At 40.9% G+C, this 12,845-nt stretch overlaps 1 protein-coding gene across 4 annotated transcripts in view; it reads right to left on the bottom strand.

The window, feature by feature from the left end:
- lamb2l (laminin, beta 2-like) overlaps window positions 1-12,845 on the bottom strand; it is a 96,254-nt gene that overhangs the window by 57,696 nt on the left and 25,713 nt on the right. For 3 of the 4 annotated variants that reach the window (XM_042408126.1, XM_042408127.1, XM_042408128.1), the window contains one exon: window positions 4,127-4,206. In XM_042408126.1, coding sequence (XP_042264060.1) covers window positions 4,127-4,206 — 80 coding nt within the window. Of the gene's footprint in view, window positions 1-4,126; window positions 4,207-6,379; window positions 6,618-12,845 lie in introns of those variants that run through there. The other variant, XM_042408129.1, reaches the window with a different exon arrangement.

Raw genomic sequence — 12,845 nt, 5'->3', positions numbered from 1 at the left:
TATCTGGCTTGAATGAAGATTTCTCATTGTCCAGTTTTTTGGTGATATGATTTATGTTTAGTGAGATTTTTTTTAATGCTGCCAGCTCTTTTAATGAGCGTTGTTTGGAACACAAGTCCTCTTATTGGTTACAGGTTTGTGCTTCAACACTGTTGCCAGTTTGCACACTGAAGAAGGGCATCTGCACAAAACATACAACGCATGAATAAACAATTCAGTCCTGTCTTTGCCTTTCAGGATTCAGCTCCCATCTACACAATGAGGTGAGCATGTTGATTCATTATCAAACTTAATTCATGAGCACAAATCTTCACTGGTCAGTTACCTGTAGTCTTCATAGTCTTCATAGAAAAAGACAAAAATAAGATAACCAATGAGGTACCGTAGATATGCACACTATTCATTCATTTTTCAGTTGATCCATTCATTCTTTCATCCTGTCATTAAGCAGTTTTCCAGCAGCACACAGTCATGAATACAGTATCTTCAGTTAATAACTAACACAGAGACTCATCCTGATACCTGTGAGTAATCGAGGTGGGAAAGGCAAGTATCAGTTAGTGTGTGTGGGTGGCTCATGCTTATGGTGAGAATTTCTCTTTAACTTTGATAAAATCACTGTTAAGTCTCCTGAGAAACACAAACACAGATGCATGGGTGACCAGGGGAAAAATCCAACCAGATAAAGCACATTTAACACAGGCTGTGCACTCTATTTGTATGTGTGTGTGTGTGTGTGTGTGTGTGTGGCCTTCTTCAAAAAATACCCCTCAGGCACCAATTAACCCTGTAAGGGCCCATTCTGCCTCAGATCCAGTACTGCTGTCAGTAGCCCATCATCTACTACACATTCCACAAATACCTGACATTCTAACAGACTTTTTCACCTAACCTTCACAAGTTCACAAATCCTACAAGCTGACCTAATAAACCTGGGTTTGCAAGTCCACAGGAGCTTTAACATCATGAGATGCAATGAGCTGGTCTGCTGCTAGAAAGTGCAACGAATGTCCACACAGGAAATTGGGCCCAAATTAACATGGATGCTTCACTGAGATTACATTTAATGATTACAGTTGGGCAATCACAGTTTTTTAAGCATTTATACCAACAGAGACATTACTTCACCCTCTTAATAGACTGAACTAAATTTGTCGATAGAGACATGTTAAGGAGAGGCAGCAAAAGCATGTATGGCTCTATAGGGCTGTAATAATACAGTCATGTTATAAAGTTTGTAGTTCAATGCACTCACATTTTTAGCCAAGTTTGGCTGACAAGACACTATAACAGCAGAATAATCCTCATTTACCCCTCCTTAGATATTTATTAGCAAAATAGTTTGTTTTTCAGCGCAGGACAAATAACAGAATAATAGAATCTCTTACTGTACATGAAAAAATAAATCACCTGTTTTATAAGGAGATTTCTAACTACGTAAATTTAAATAGATTTAAAAAGGTCTTCATGAGAATGTCCTCCAAACACTTTAGTTGGCCAAGAACCCCAATTTCAGAATTCTGCAGTTATATTATACAATATAAGGCAATATTTACAGGCACCCTGAATCCAAAGTTGTTTCAACTTAAGATGTAGGACTCCTTCAACACACAGGAGACAGGAGCAGACAGGAAAGAGTCTGCAGGAAAAATATGTGTCATTGGAGTTTGTCAATTTTGAATCAAGTCTGTCTGAGCTGTTTTTTGACACACTGATGGAAGTCTGTACTGTCAGTCAGGGACAGTTGGTGGCCAAGAGTTACAGACTATGAAACCACTGCAGCGGTCAAAGTGAGCTGAAAATGATTTGGGGGTGAGAGAAAACACTGCCAGTTCAATTTTCTGCTAATACTCTGTGCTCACACCTAGTTTCAAAGGCAATTAATATTTACTTGATACTTCGATATACTTTTCAGTTCCAAAGCCCATATTGTCATTTTATTGAGAAATACACAACAGTTAGTTCCAACCAAATAATTTGATTGGACAAGAGTGGTCCGATAGACAGCTTCTGGTATACCACTGTTCCCCTTGGAGTAAACCAGCTGTCACAGATGTTGCCCAGGATGTGCAAAGAGGCAGGGACAAATATGTCTTAAACCAACCACAGCCTGAGAGCCACTGTCATACAGAAACTGATGCAGGACTCGAGGTGAGGGAGATCATGGCAGTGAGTGGGCATAGGTGAGATGCTTTATATAAACATACAGAGCCTACGATGTTAATTGTGATTTATAGTTTATTGTGATTTAGAGTCACGGAACATAAAAAACATCTCTGGCACTCGGCCTGCAGCCAAATTTCTGCTGTGCTGATATTCAGTACAACAGTATGTACAACAGTAGCACTGCCTCTCCTGTGATATTGTTTAAATATATTGCTATAATATATCAATTCAGCCCTATTAGTTAACGTACAGTGTTTGCATAAGAAATAAAAAAGCTCACATGAAGGGAGTGTTTACAGAGAACATCCTTAAGGTCCTGGATTACAGCATCCACTGTGCTGTAATGTCATTGATAATCAATGCACTTTTATTCTTCACAATATTGATGCAAATCAAGTATGACATAATTGTTGCTATTGTCATGTAGGGTTCTGCCATCCTCTGTCATTTTGACTGGGATGAAAGTTGGCATCAACTCAAGGAGAGTTAAATTCTAATAAGTAATACTTAAACCCTCCACTTCCTGTTCCCTTAAAGCTGGAGTGTGGGACTTTTGTCTCCCCCTTCTGGCAGTGAGTCATTACAAAAACACTGTTAATGCATGCTTATGTACGCTCTGCTGTGGCTTACTCCATCACTATTGTTGCGACTGTAAAATGGTGGATAATTCTTTTGAGCGTCACACAACCCCTGCGAAATGACTCGTTTCAATTTGATCCATTTGGAAAATCTAGAAGAGCTGTACGATTAAATTATTTTATCCCCATTCAAGCAGAGGGCTAACTGGAAGTTAGCCACTCGGCTGGCAAAAGTCTCTAGTACGCATCTCTGCCCATACAGCATGCGCAGTATGCATTCAACTGGCCAGCGCGGGAGTATAAAATTCAAAACGTACAATGTGAAATACAGAGAGATTTACCTGGCGGTGATAGGCTTAATCAGTATTGTGTGAACTCATTTGGCAAGGGCTTGAATGTTACAGATGTTCATTTATATGTAAAAGTTCCGCACAGCAGGTTTAAGTAAACACAATCCAGTGCAAACATCTGTGGTTACAGCTCAATCCTGTGATTAGCGTGCATGAAATAATGATGGATTAGACTTAATTACAATGTACGGGCTATGAATCTGTGAGGATTTCCTTTTGCTGTGAGTCTACTGAAGCAAAAACAACAACAAAACAGATTGCAAGGAGGACATACTGTATAGACACAAATGCCTGTTCACACCGGTTTCAGTAACAATTACCACATTTTACTGTGCTACCCTGCTGCTGCTGCTGCTGCTATGTAAGTCACATGACACACGGCATGGGCTTCGGTTTTGTATAAAAAGAATCTGTCTTGTTGCTGCCTCTCTTTTCACATTCTACAGCAGCTATCGCACACTGAGAAAGTGTGACAATGGTTTTCAATATCCAATGAGCTTAGGCAACGGCAACTGCAGATAAATGGCTCAGCTTACAGTACTCTTACTTACAACTACTTATTACTGTGGTAAAATTTTTGTTTCACTGATGTCGCTTTCACACCTGTAGTTCAGTTCAGTTGGCAGTGAGGTATAAACACAATGTTATACCAATGACTCATTCACTGGACAGTTTTGGTGATGCCATCCTGCATCATCATCAGTTAATTTCTGGTGACTCACAGCAGGTCATGCTGCACTTGTCTGTGTTCATTTATGTTCCATAGTGTCACACAGAGCTCCCAAAGAAACATTTTACCGTTAATTATGAGCTTCACTTGTCAAGACTGGAATTGACAGTTGCTGACAGTTAACAATCAGCAGATGGTTTTATTAGCAGCATCTAATATCACAAAATCTGTCTTTTTGCTTTCACACCAACCCAAATGAACTGAACCAGAAAGGCAAACTGAACCAAGCAGGTGACTGGTGAAAGCAACTAGACAGAACAAACAAGACACAAACACAAAACCGACCCGAGACTTGTACTCACCCAGCATGAGGAGGCTCAAATACATAGCCATGATGGGCATCACGACGCCTGGATGCATGGACAGCGGGCTGTCTCTCTGGCTGTAACAAACAGACACAAATTATTTAAGAGTATGTCAATTAGCAACATTAGCAAAACACCTGGAATCTGGCAGTTCACACCATAGGGAATGCTTGTTTGAACATTTCTCAAAATAAAGAGCAATTTCCCCACAATCTCCATTACTAATTAAGATGATGATTTTTTTCTTCAAATTTACGCTTTTTACTTGTTGAAAGTGATTACTTCCATTTACCTTTCCATCCGCCATTATCAGATAGTCAAAGCAGATAGTTAAAGCTTCTATTGTTTTCTTTGTTTACAGTAAATATTAACATTATTTTGCCTCCCAAGTGGTAATGGCTGGTATTAAAACGCAGCTTTGAAAAACAACACCTTTAACTGATAAAAACAACCAATGCTGCCACAGTGTAGTAGATTTTCTCAGAGGTACAGTGCAGTAGAAGGGTCTTGATTGTGTTGTGACACAGGAGCGAAAAGGCCTCTTGTATACTCAGGCTCTGCAAACATAGAGAACTGCTCACTGAATAGGACAGGACTCTGTGTACGTGTGTGTACGTGTGTGGGCGCGCACACTGAGAGTGGAGAACATGCATCGTTCATGTCATACACTAAACCAATCTGATCTCTGAGACAAATAAAAGTGGTTACAGGAAGGCAAAGGGACAGAGTAAATGAAAAGACTGACTCGCTTTAGAAAGCACTTCACAGCGACGATTGTTTTGGCAGCCTAAAAAAGTCCTCTAGGTCAGAGGGAGAAGTGCTTTGCTGTCTGACAAATAACAAAGCTAATGTCTTCCATTTTAAAGAATTCCTTAAAGAAAAAAAAGAAAAACTTAACATTACTCCCTAATCCAAGTTTGTGATCTAAGGCAGTTCTCTGTTGGAAATCATTTTTCACACTCAGCTTGGTAATAAGAGGCCCACGTGGCCCCACACTCACACTGTCAAAGGCAGAAGCACAGAGGGACCCCACAACATCTCAACATTCAGCTCAATAGCTTTACACGTGTTAGAGGCAAATACCATATGCACCAACAGCCTGAATAGACGTGAACCCCAATCAACAACACGGAATTCCTTTTGCTTCTGATTTGTTTTTGTTTTATCAGTTTTTGTCATTATATTAAGTTGTTAATCAACAAATACTGCAATTAGCACTATGCAAGTTGAAGTGCTGCTGAATGAATGTTTAAAATTGAAGCTTCTTATTTCTAGAGAGTGAAGGAAGTAAGGAGTGAGTGAACATAAGTGAGGAAAAATGCAGGATGCACAAGCGGAAACAGAGAAAATAAAAGAAAATAAAACTAATTTAAGATTTTAAGAAAAAGGTAAAGGTGAGAGCAGCTCAGGAGTGAGGTGATTAATTGTTATGTTCCTAACTTATATTTTTTAAGGAAAATACTTAATCTGGATTCAGAACACAAGATCAGACAGATCTTTTAATACAAGGAATAACACACGTTTGTTTACGTCAGTAAAAACAGAAAGATGCTTATTTTTTTCCATTAATAAAAACAATACTGATTGTGGTTGATTCGAGATTGGTCTTTGAGGTAGAGGGTATGGGACCATCTTTCCATTCATCGTGGCCCACGACAGATTAGCTGAGGTAAGATAGGATGTTAAACCCAGCTTTTATTTTTTTATTTTTATACAGCCAAGGTACAGGGGGACCCCTCAATGCACAATCTTCAATCTGTGTCTGAGTGGACATATCTGCAAAGGATTGTGAAGCCTATTTGCCATTGAAGAGCTCTAAGAGGAAACAACTCATAATCCACTTAACACAAGAATATTACAAGATAATGACTTTCCTATGTTACATTTAATGAGACCTAAATGCCACTCAAAGACATGCAGACGAACAGTTACAATCATCAACAACTACAGTTATTATAATGATGACGATCGTACCCCAAGCCATTTCCTAAGGAATTGAAAAACTGCCTACTGCACTGTTAAACTACTACTGTTAGATTTTAACAGCCACATAGTGAAGAGTTTACAGTTTAGCCACAGACAACCAGTGGTAGACCAATGAGCACAAGGTCACATTTTAATCTCAAATCTTCATCACAAGACTAATCCACCAAAGAACAAGAATATATAGAGAAACAAGTAAAACAATGCAGTAACAGCACTCATCATTAATCCAGTATTAACCAGAACTTATCCCAGCTTCATACTCACACAGCCACAGGTCACCTCACTCTCCTCTGCACTGCGCGCTCAGATTTGCTCACTCTGTGTCTCTGTAGGCCAATTTCTTTTGACAGTGTGGATGTGTGTGTATATTCCCGTATCCTGAGTGCGCAAATGTGCAGGCCCTGGACCCCCGTGTGTATATTTACGCGTGCATGCACATGTGTAGTATGTATGTGCGCCAGAATGTGTAAAACAAACTTGAAAGCACAACTGACGGGAGCGATGTAAAAACAGAGGGAATGTCGTCGGCCAACTGGAACACGGAGTGTGTGTAGGACCCCCCCCACACTTCATTTCTCTCCTCCCTCCAGCTCCCTCCGTTTCGCCCTCCCTCGCTCCCTCCGGCTCGTCACTGGGGCACTGGGGTGAATGGACAGCTATTCTTATTCTAATTCCTCTGTCACTCTGTGGGCCACTGGCTGAAAGAGGGGAATGGTCTCCAGGCTTTTGGAATGCACCACCCCTTTCTTCTGGACATGAGGTAAAGTGAAGGGTGAGAGGAGGCCAGCAAAAGAGAGGGATAGCTAGAGGAAGAGAAAGCAGAGAGAAGGATGGTAGTAGGAAGAAATCTTTAGTAAAGAAGTAGAGAGGGGTGACACTGACAGCAACGGAGAGACATGCTGGCTTTCTGGGGTAAACCAGGCCACAGAGCTTCAGTGCAGCACTGCCACCGCCCTGTCCACCTCATTCACAACCACTTTAATGGCACTTAGCAAAAGAAGGCAACCAACAGTGAAAGCTTCACCTCTACTCTGACCACCTTCAACTTGCTCTCAGCACTAAAAGATAGTACACTCTCCCCAAAACTGTTTGACAGCTAGTCATAGGAGGAATTTTCTGCAGCAGGATTCTCAGGACTGTGTGCTGTACACACGTTTCTCACAGTTGAAAAATGATTTTAACAATAAGCCTGTTTACTTGAGCTTTCGATTGTGTCACTCCTCTGAGCTGTAAATGCTGCTTGTTGACAGTGTTGCAGTGGAAGAATAAGTAAGACGAACAAAACTGAGTTAACAGGTTCCAAACACAGTGCAATTTGCCACAAAATTACAAACCAACATGCTGAAATTCATTGGAATTTTAATTTGCTTTTGTATGAGTCAGAATCAGTTTGATTACACTGGGTTGAGACTTTGAACCGGGCCATGGAGGCCAACTCTATTCAAAAGGCTGAAGTGACTCCCATGTTATGACTAGATTAGAAAAAAGAAAGGAATGGGATTGGTGGGTGTTTGTGCCATTGCGTGTAAGATATCTGCATGTGTGGGATGTGCATGCATGTGTGTCATTCAGGCTAGACAACAACTACAAAAAAAGTGCAGGAGAGAAGCAGTGTTCACTAGGGATGCATGATATTATTGGCACATCATCGGTATCGGCCGATAAAAGTTCTAAAATGAAATATCGGCATCGGCCATATCTGCCGATTATGAGAGGCCGATTTGTTGCCATCTTCTCCACCGCCTGCCTGTGCTTCCTTCCACGGACTGTTTCACCCTGACGGTCCCCGTGCTTCCTCCTCAGGCTCCACTTTACTCAAGCTGCCCGTCAGACCCGCTGCTTCTTCCCACTTTAACTTTAATAACAAACTGGGGCACAGCCAGCTAGCCTCTGCTAGCCTCCCAGCTAACGTTAGCCCCGGTTCTGCATGTGGATCCAACCAGAGCACCGAGCCCTGGTTTGTAATTCAGGTAAAAGTGGGAAGAAGCAGCGGATCTGACGGGCAGCTTGAGTGAAGTGGGGCCTGCGGAAGAAACGCCAGGGCCGTCAAGAAGAAACAGTCTGTCAAGCAGCTGCTAAGTTAGGCTGCACAGATAGGAAACACCTCGGCTGACAGGATGTATCACTCTGTTTGGAAAAAAAAATCTTTTTAGTTTATACCGGGGGTTGGCAACCAGCGTATTAGGTGCATTACTGTCACCTTCTGCTCCGGAGTGTGGACCAGAGATTGAGTCCTACACATTAATCCTGTCTGTCTAATGAACTCAATGAAAACTCTACTGCTCCACCCACTTAGCACGTTCATTAAAGTTTTAACGCTGAGCTCCTGAACTCCAGTCTTCCTAATAGTTCTTCCTTCATATATTATCTTTCTTGATCATACTTAGTACAATCTATGCTTGCTCACATAATAGTCTCCTCAGCCAGCTGGAAAAAATATGTGCCTTTATCGGTATCGGCATCGGCAATCGGCCACTGTGAGTTGGAAATATCAGCATATCGGATATCGGCAAAAAATCCAATATCGTGCATCCCTAGTGTTCACATTCTCAGCTCTGTGGTGATGTGACCTTTGGCCCCTACTGAAGGTGGAGATGAAGAGGCAGACTGGGGCTCAACATGTCACACAGCAACCACAGAAGAGGAAAGTGGAGCTACTGGTGCAAGTGCTAGGCCAGCTGTGTATTCTTTAAGTAGGAATCTAGGTATTTAGTAAAAAAAGACATTATTTGCAGCAAAACAAATGAGAGGAGAAGTGTCAGGCTGTACCTCGTGATCCTAGACCTTGAGCAGTGACTTTGACGCAAACGCACACTCAATCACATCAACAAAAGATAAAGAGAAACCTGCAGAAAGTTCAGTGTCTCCTCTACAAAGCCAAGGAATCTCGTGACTGCAGTCCAAACAATCTCAGGCTCCCATATCCTTGAACACAATAACACGATAAGCCTGACTCTGTGTGTGTGTGCATGTCTGCTTGCATGAGTCTGTGTACACATCAAATGAAGGGCTTCAGACTGAGCTTCCAAACACACTGCCAAAACACTGCAGCTTGAGACGCTGTTGTTAAAGGTATTGTAAAACAAGGCAGGGCTAGAAATAGGATCAGATCATTCTGATGAGCTCATGGAGGAAGTCTGCTTCCCTTACAGAGGCAGGTGACTCAATAAAAACAGCTGCCAGTACCTGCACCGCAGTGAGGGGACATGTGTCATCTATACAACACAAGGCATAAAAAAGAAGGGATGAAAAAAAACTTGTAAGTAAAATGTAAAAAAAGGATGCATGTATCAAAATACCAAACAAAGAGGCATTGCAGCATTTCAGTTCACCTGCAGCAAAGAAGCTACATACAGTACAGTACAGTACAATAAATGCACAAGACTCACTAATTCCACACAACTTCAGTTGGTACACAGCCACTAGTGCCATAAATAAACCTGCAGTGTGCAGCAAACAGCAGGTGAAGTGCACTCAAGTGTCATCGAAGACACGGTGCCTGGTCAAAAACTAACCTTTGATCAACCCGCTCACTGTAAAGTAGCACAGGACCTTGAAGAGATATTGCAGTCATGAAATAGTTTTTAGTGCTGCTCAGTACAACTCTTAATGGTTGCTGAAAAGAAAATTCCACCTCTGAATACTGTTGCACTGCTCAACAAATCAGAGCAAAATATGCAAGACGTGAAATGAAATGCGTGTTGTTTGATTAAAATGACCCGACTCAATCACATGAATCTCATTTCTAGTTTTATTGTTTTGTGCAGTCACCAGCACCTTGGAGTGAATTTTTAGCTGTATCTACCTTTACTCCTCATTAGTTAGTGATTCATATGAGCAAGAATGACTTTCAGCAACGCCAAGGGATGAGATGAGAGGGTGTTGCATTCAGCTGTGGCTTTTTTTAATCACTGTACGTGTTGGTGGAGAGAGTAATTATGGCAATAGGTTGGTGCATGCAACACTTTTTTTTTTTTTTTCCAGTGAGGTCAAAGGTGGAGTCGTTCCCATTACTCGTCATGTTTTGCAGCTACACTGGATGGTGTCAATAACTTACAACATGTGTGTATTTCTGCCTCTTTTCCCATTAATTTCTCCCTTTATGCTCAGTCTATAGAGGAAGCCCTGGTTCCTTGATCCTGAAAAACTGGCAATAAAAGAGATGTTCAGCCTTTATGATAAATGTTTAAATAGGATTATAAAAATGTAACTTCTTTGTACTCAATAAATTAAATTAGACCTGAAAAGATTAGTCAATTAAGCAGTCATCTGGAAATTAATCAGATCACAATTGTTGAAAAACCTATTTTATAACGCAATTCCTTATGCGCCTATAGTAAAGCTTAGACTTTTGTCTTTTCATCAGTCCTCGCCTTTTTACGATATGCAATACAACATAGCAAAGGGCATTTCCGGCAATCGGCTGTGCTAAAAACAAGGCTTATCTAATCTGTTGCAGGCCACATTTTGGCCTTTGTCGTGGCTCAAAAACTGACATCCATAGAAAAGTTTGGTCTCATCTTGAATCAGAGCGTTTGCAGATTAATTCCATACTCAATATGTTACGATCCACTAAAGTTAAGCACGATATGAGATGAATAATATCCCTGTTTTTGTTATGGTCGCCACTAGTAAACCAGTCATTTTCATTTCACATGCTTAAGGAGATCCAGCATTACAGTAGGCAAGCAGCACTGCATCTGCATGTTTGAGTCGTAAATTACTGTAACACACCCTAAAGCCACAATGAGTGTGTCTCCCCAAATTAGACTGAGTGAAAATTGCACAGCCTTTATAAAATTATATGGCGTTTAACACCTTCCAAGAAAACAATGACCTACTTTTCATCATGAACATACAGAAAGCTTGAAAAGCTAGGAAAACAGCTCACGCCTTGTATTAAAACTTTTCAGTGAAGTTGTAATGACTTTAGCCCCAGCATCTATGTACTCCAATAGATTTCTCACACAGATACCAACTAATATCATAAGAGCCCAAGGTAAACCATTAACTGTCTGCCAGTCCACATCTGCTTAATTTGACAGAGACAGACCACCCAACACAACATCTTCAACTCAAGGGACTTAGTTTAACCATAGTGTCAAACAAGAAAACAGCTTCCCTTCAAACAATTTAACCTAATCTCCTACATAAATAATCAGATCATTGTCTGTGGAGCCAAAGGAAATCTCATAATACTGTCTGGATAACTACTTGAATGTCTGCTGGTATCTTTCAGTGCGGTAAAAGAAAGATTACCATCAAAGATAATTCTCTATTTCAGCATTGTAGAGAGAGAGTTAAATCTCCTGCTTGAGATGAACTGCAGACTTTCACTGCTATTGACCCAGACTTTAGCCTTAGTTCCACACACACATCTGAAAGTATGCATATGCATTCATACTCATACACAAGCAAAGACGTTTGTTTTATACCTGTGTAATGCCCTTCTATTCAATGCAACAACAATACTCAGTATGAGATCCATTCTTACTCCAGCTACGTGTCCAGTGATTTATCACAGAAATTAATATTTAACTTAACTCAGTGGGACACACCTGCAAGGCCAACAAAAAGCTCATGCAAGGGCATGACCAGACAGTAGCCAGCGAGGAGCCTTTGACATGATTATATTCACTGCAGACACATCAACCAACACAATCACCACATTCATGTTTGGACTAGACAGTCGCAGAGACAGTAGGTGAGAGGTGGAGGTGAAAAGGGGTACTCAGGTACTCTACCAGGCAGAGCTTCAGGGAAATCATTTCACAAAATAATTGTATGTGGCAGCTCGCCACCCAGATCAACAAATACACACCAAATAAATTAATCACAAAGCTGCAAACATTCAAAAGCTTTATGCTTAAAAACCATAACAATGCAGGGGGGGTGAAAACTTGCTGCCACAATGTACATACACATATATATGTCATATGACATATATATATATATGTATGTATGTCATCGTCCTCTCATTCCCACATTTTACTACACACCTCACATAGACATAGTCGGCTCTTGCTAGCCAACGTGATACAGAATTCAAGTGAGAAAGGCAACTACAAAACAAAGTTAGCTCTTGCGGGTAGTGAGACATGAACTGTGTCCCAGACCATCAACAGGCAGCACAGGGTTAAGAGTTATGAGTTAAGAGTACAGCAGTTTACTAGGTGTGTTATATTAGTGCAGACACTCAGACGACTGCAGTGTATACAGGCAGGGCTTCATTCATAAAAAAACTATGTCAGTGGAGATGCGAAGTGGGAGGGGGCGCTGGTTCCAGAAGTACTTCCCATTTCAAATATTTCTTTAAATGATCTCCTCAATATTATTTAACATAGAAGCTAAGGACTCTCCCAGATAATGTAACCATCCCATTGCCACCAGTTTTAATTGTTTCAACTTTGTTTCTGAGAAATTTTGTCTGTGATTTCAGCATAACAGACGCCTAAGAATACTACAGTACCCATGAGCCTCAGCTGCTGTTGCTATAGAGAAGAAGCCATGAGAACAAATCAGAGCTAATGAACTCAAAATGCTTTGTTGCTGGAGTTGTAAACAGTAGCCATAGTTGCTGAATTCCTTCAAAAGTGACCCAGAAATGAAAAGTGAACTGAGTCACTCTGTAGACTGTGAATAAGTTTTCTCAACAATGTAATCTTTAGCTTTAGCCTACCATTAGCAATGCACATGACTGAATTTTAAGCTTGATGATTGGCTGTTTCTT

The sequence above is a fragment of the Thunnus maccoyii genome, chromosome 4 (assembly GCF_910596095.1).
Source record: "Thunnus maccoyii chromosome 4, fThuMac1.1, whole genome shotgun sequence".
Classification (NCBI taxonomy): domain Eukaryota; kingdom Metazoa; phylum Chordata; class Actinopteri; order Scombriformes; family Scombridae; genus Thunnus; species Thunnus maccoyii.
This window is presented reverse-complemented; position numbering and strand designations above follow the sequence as displayed.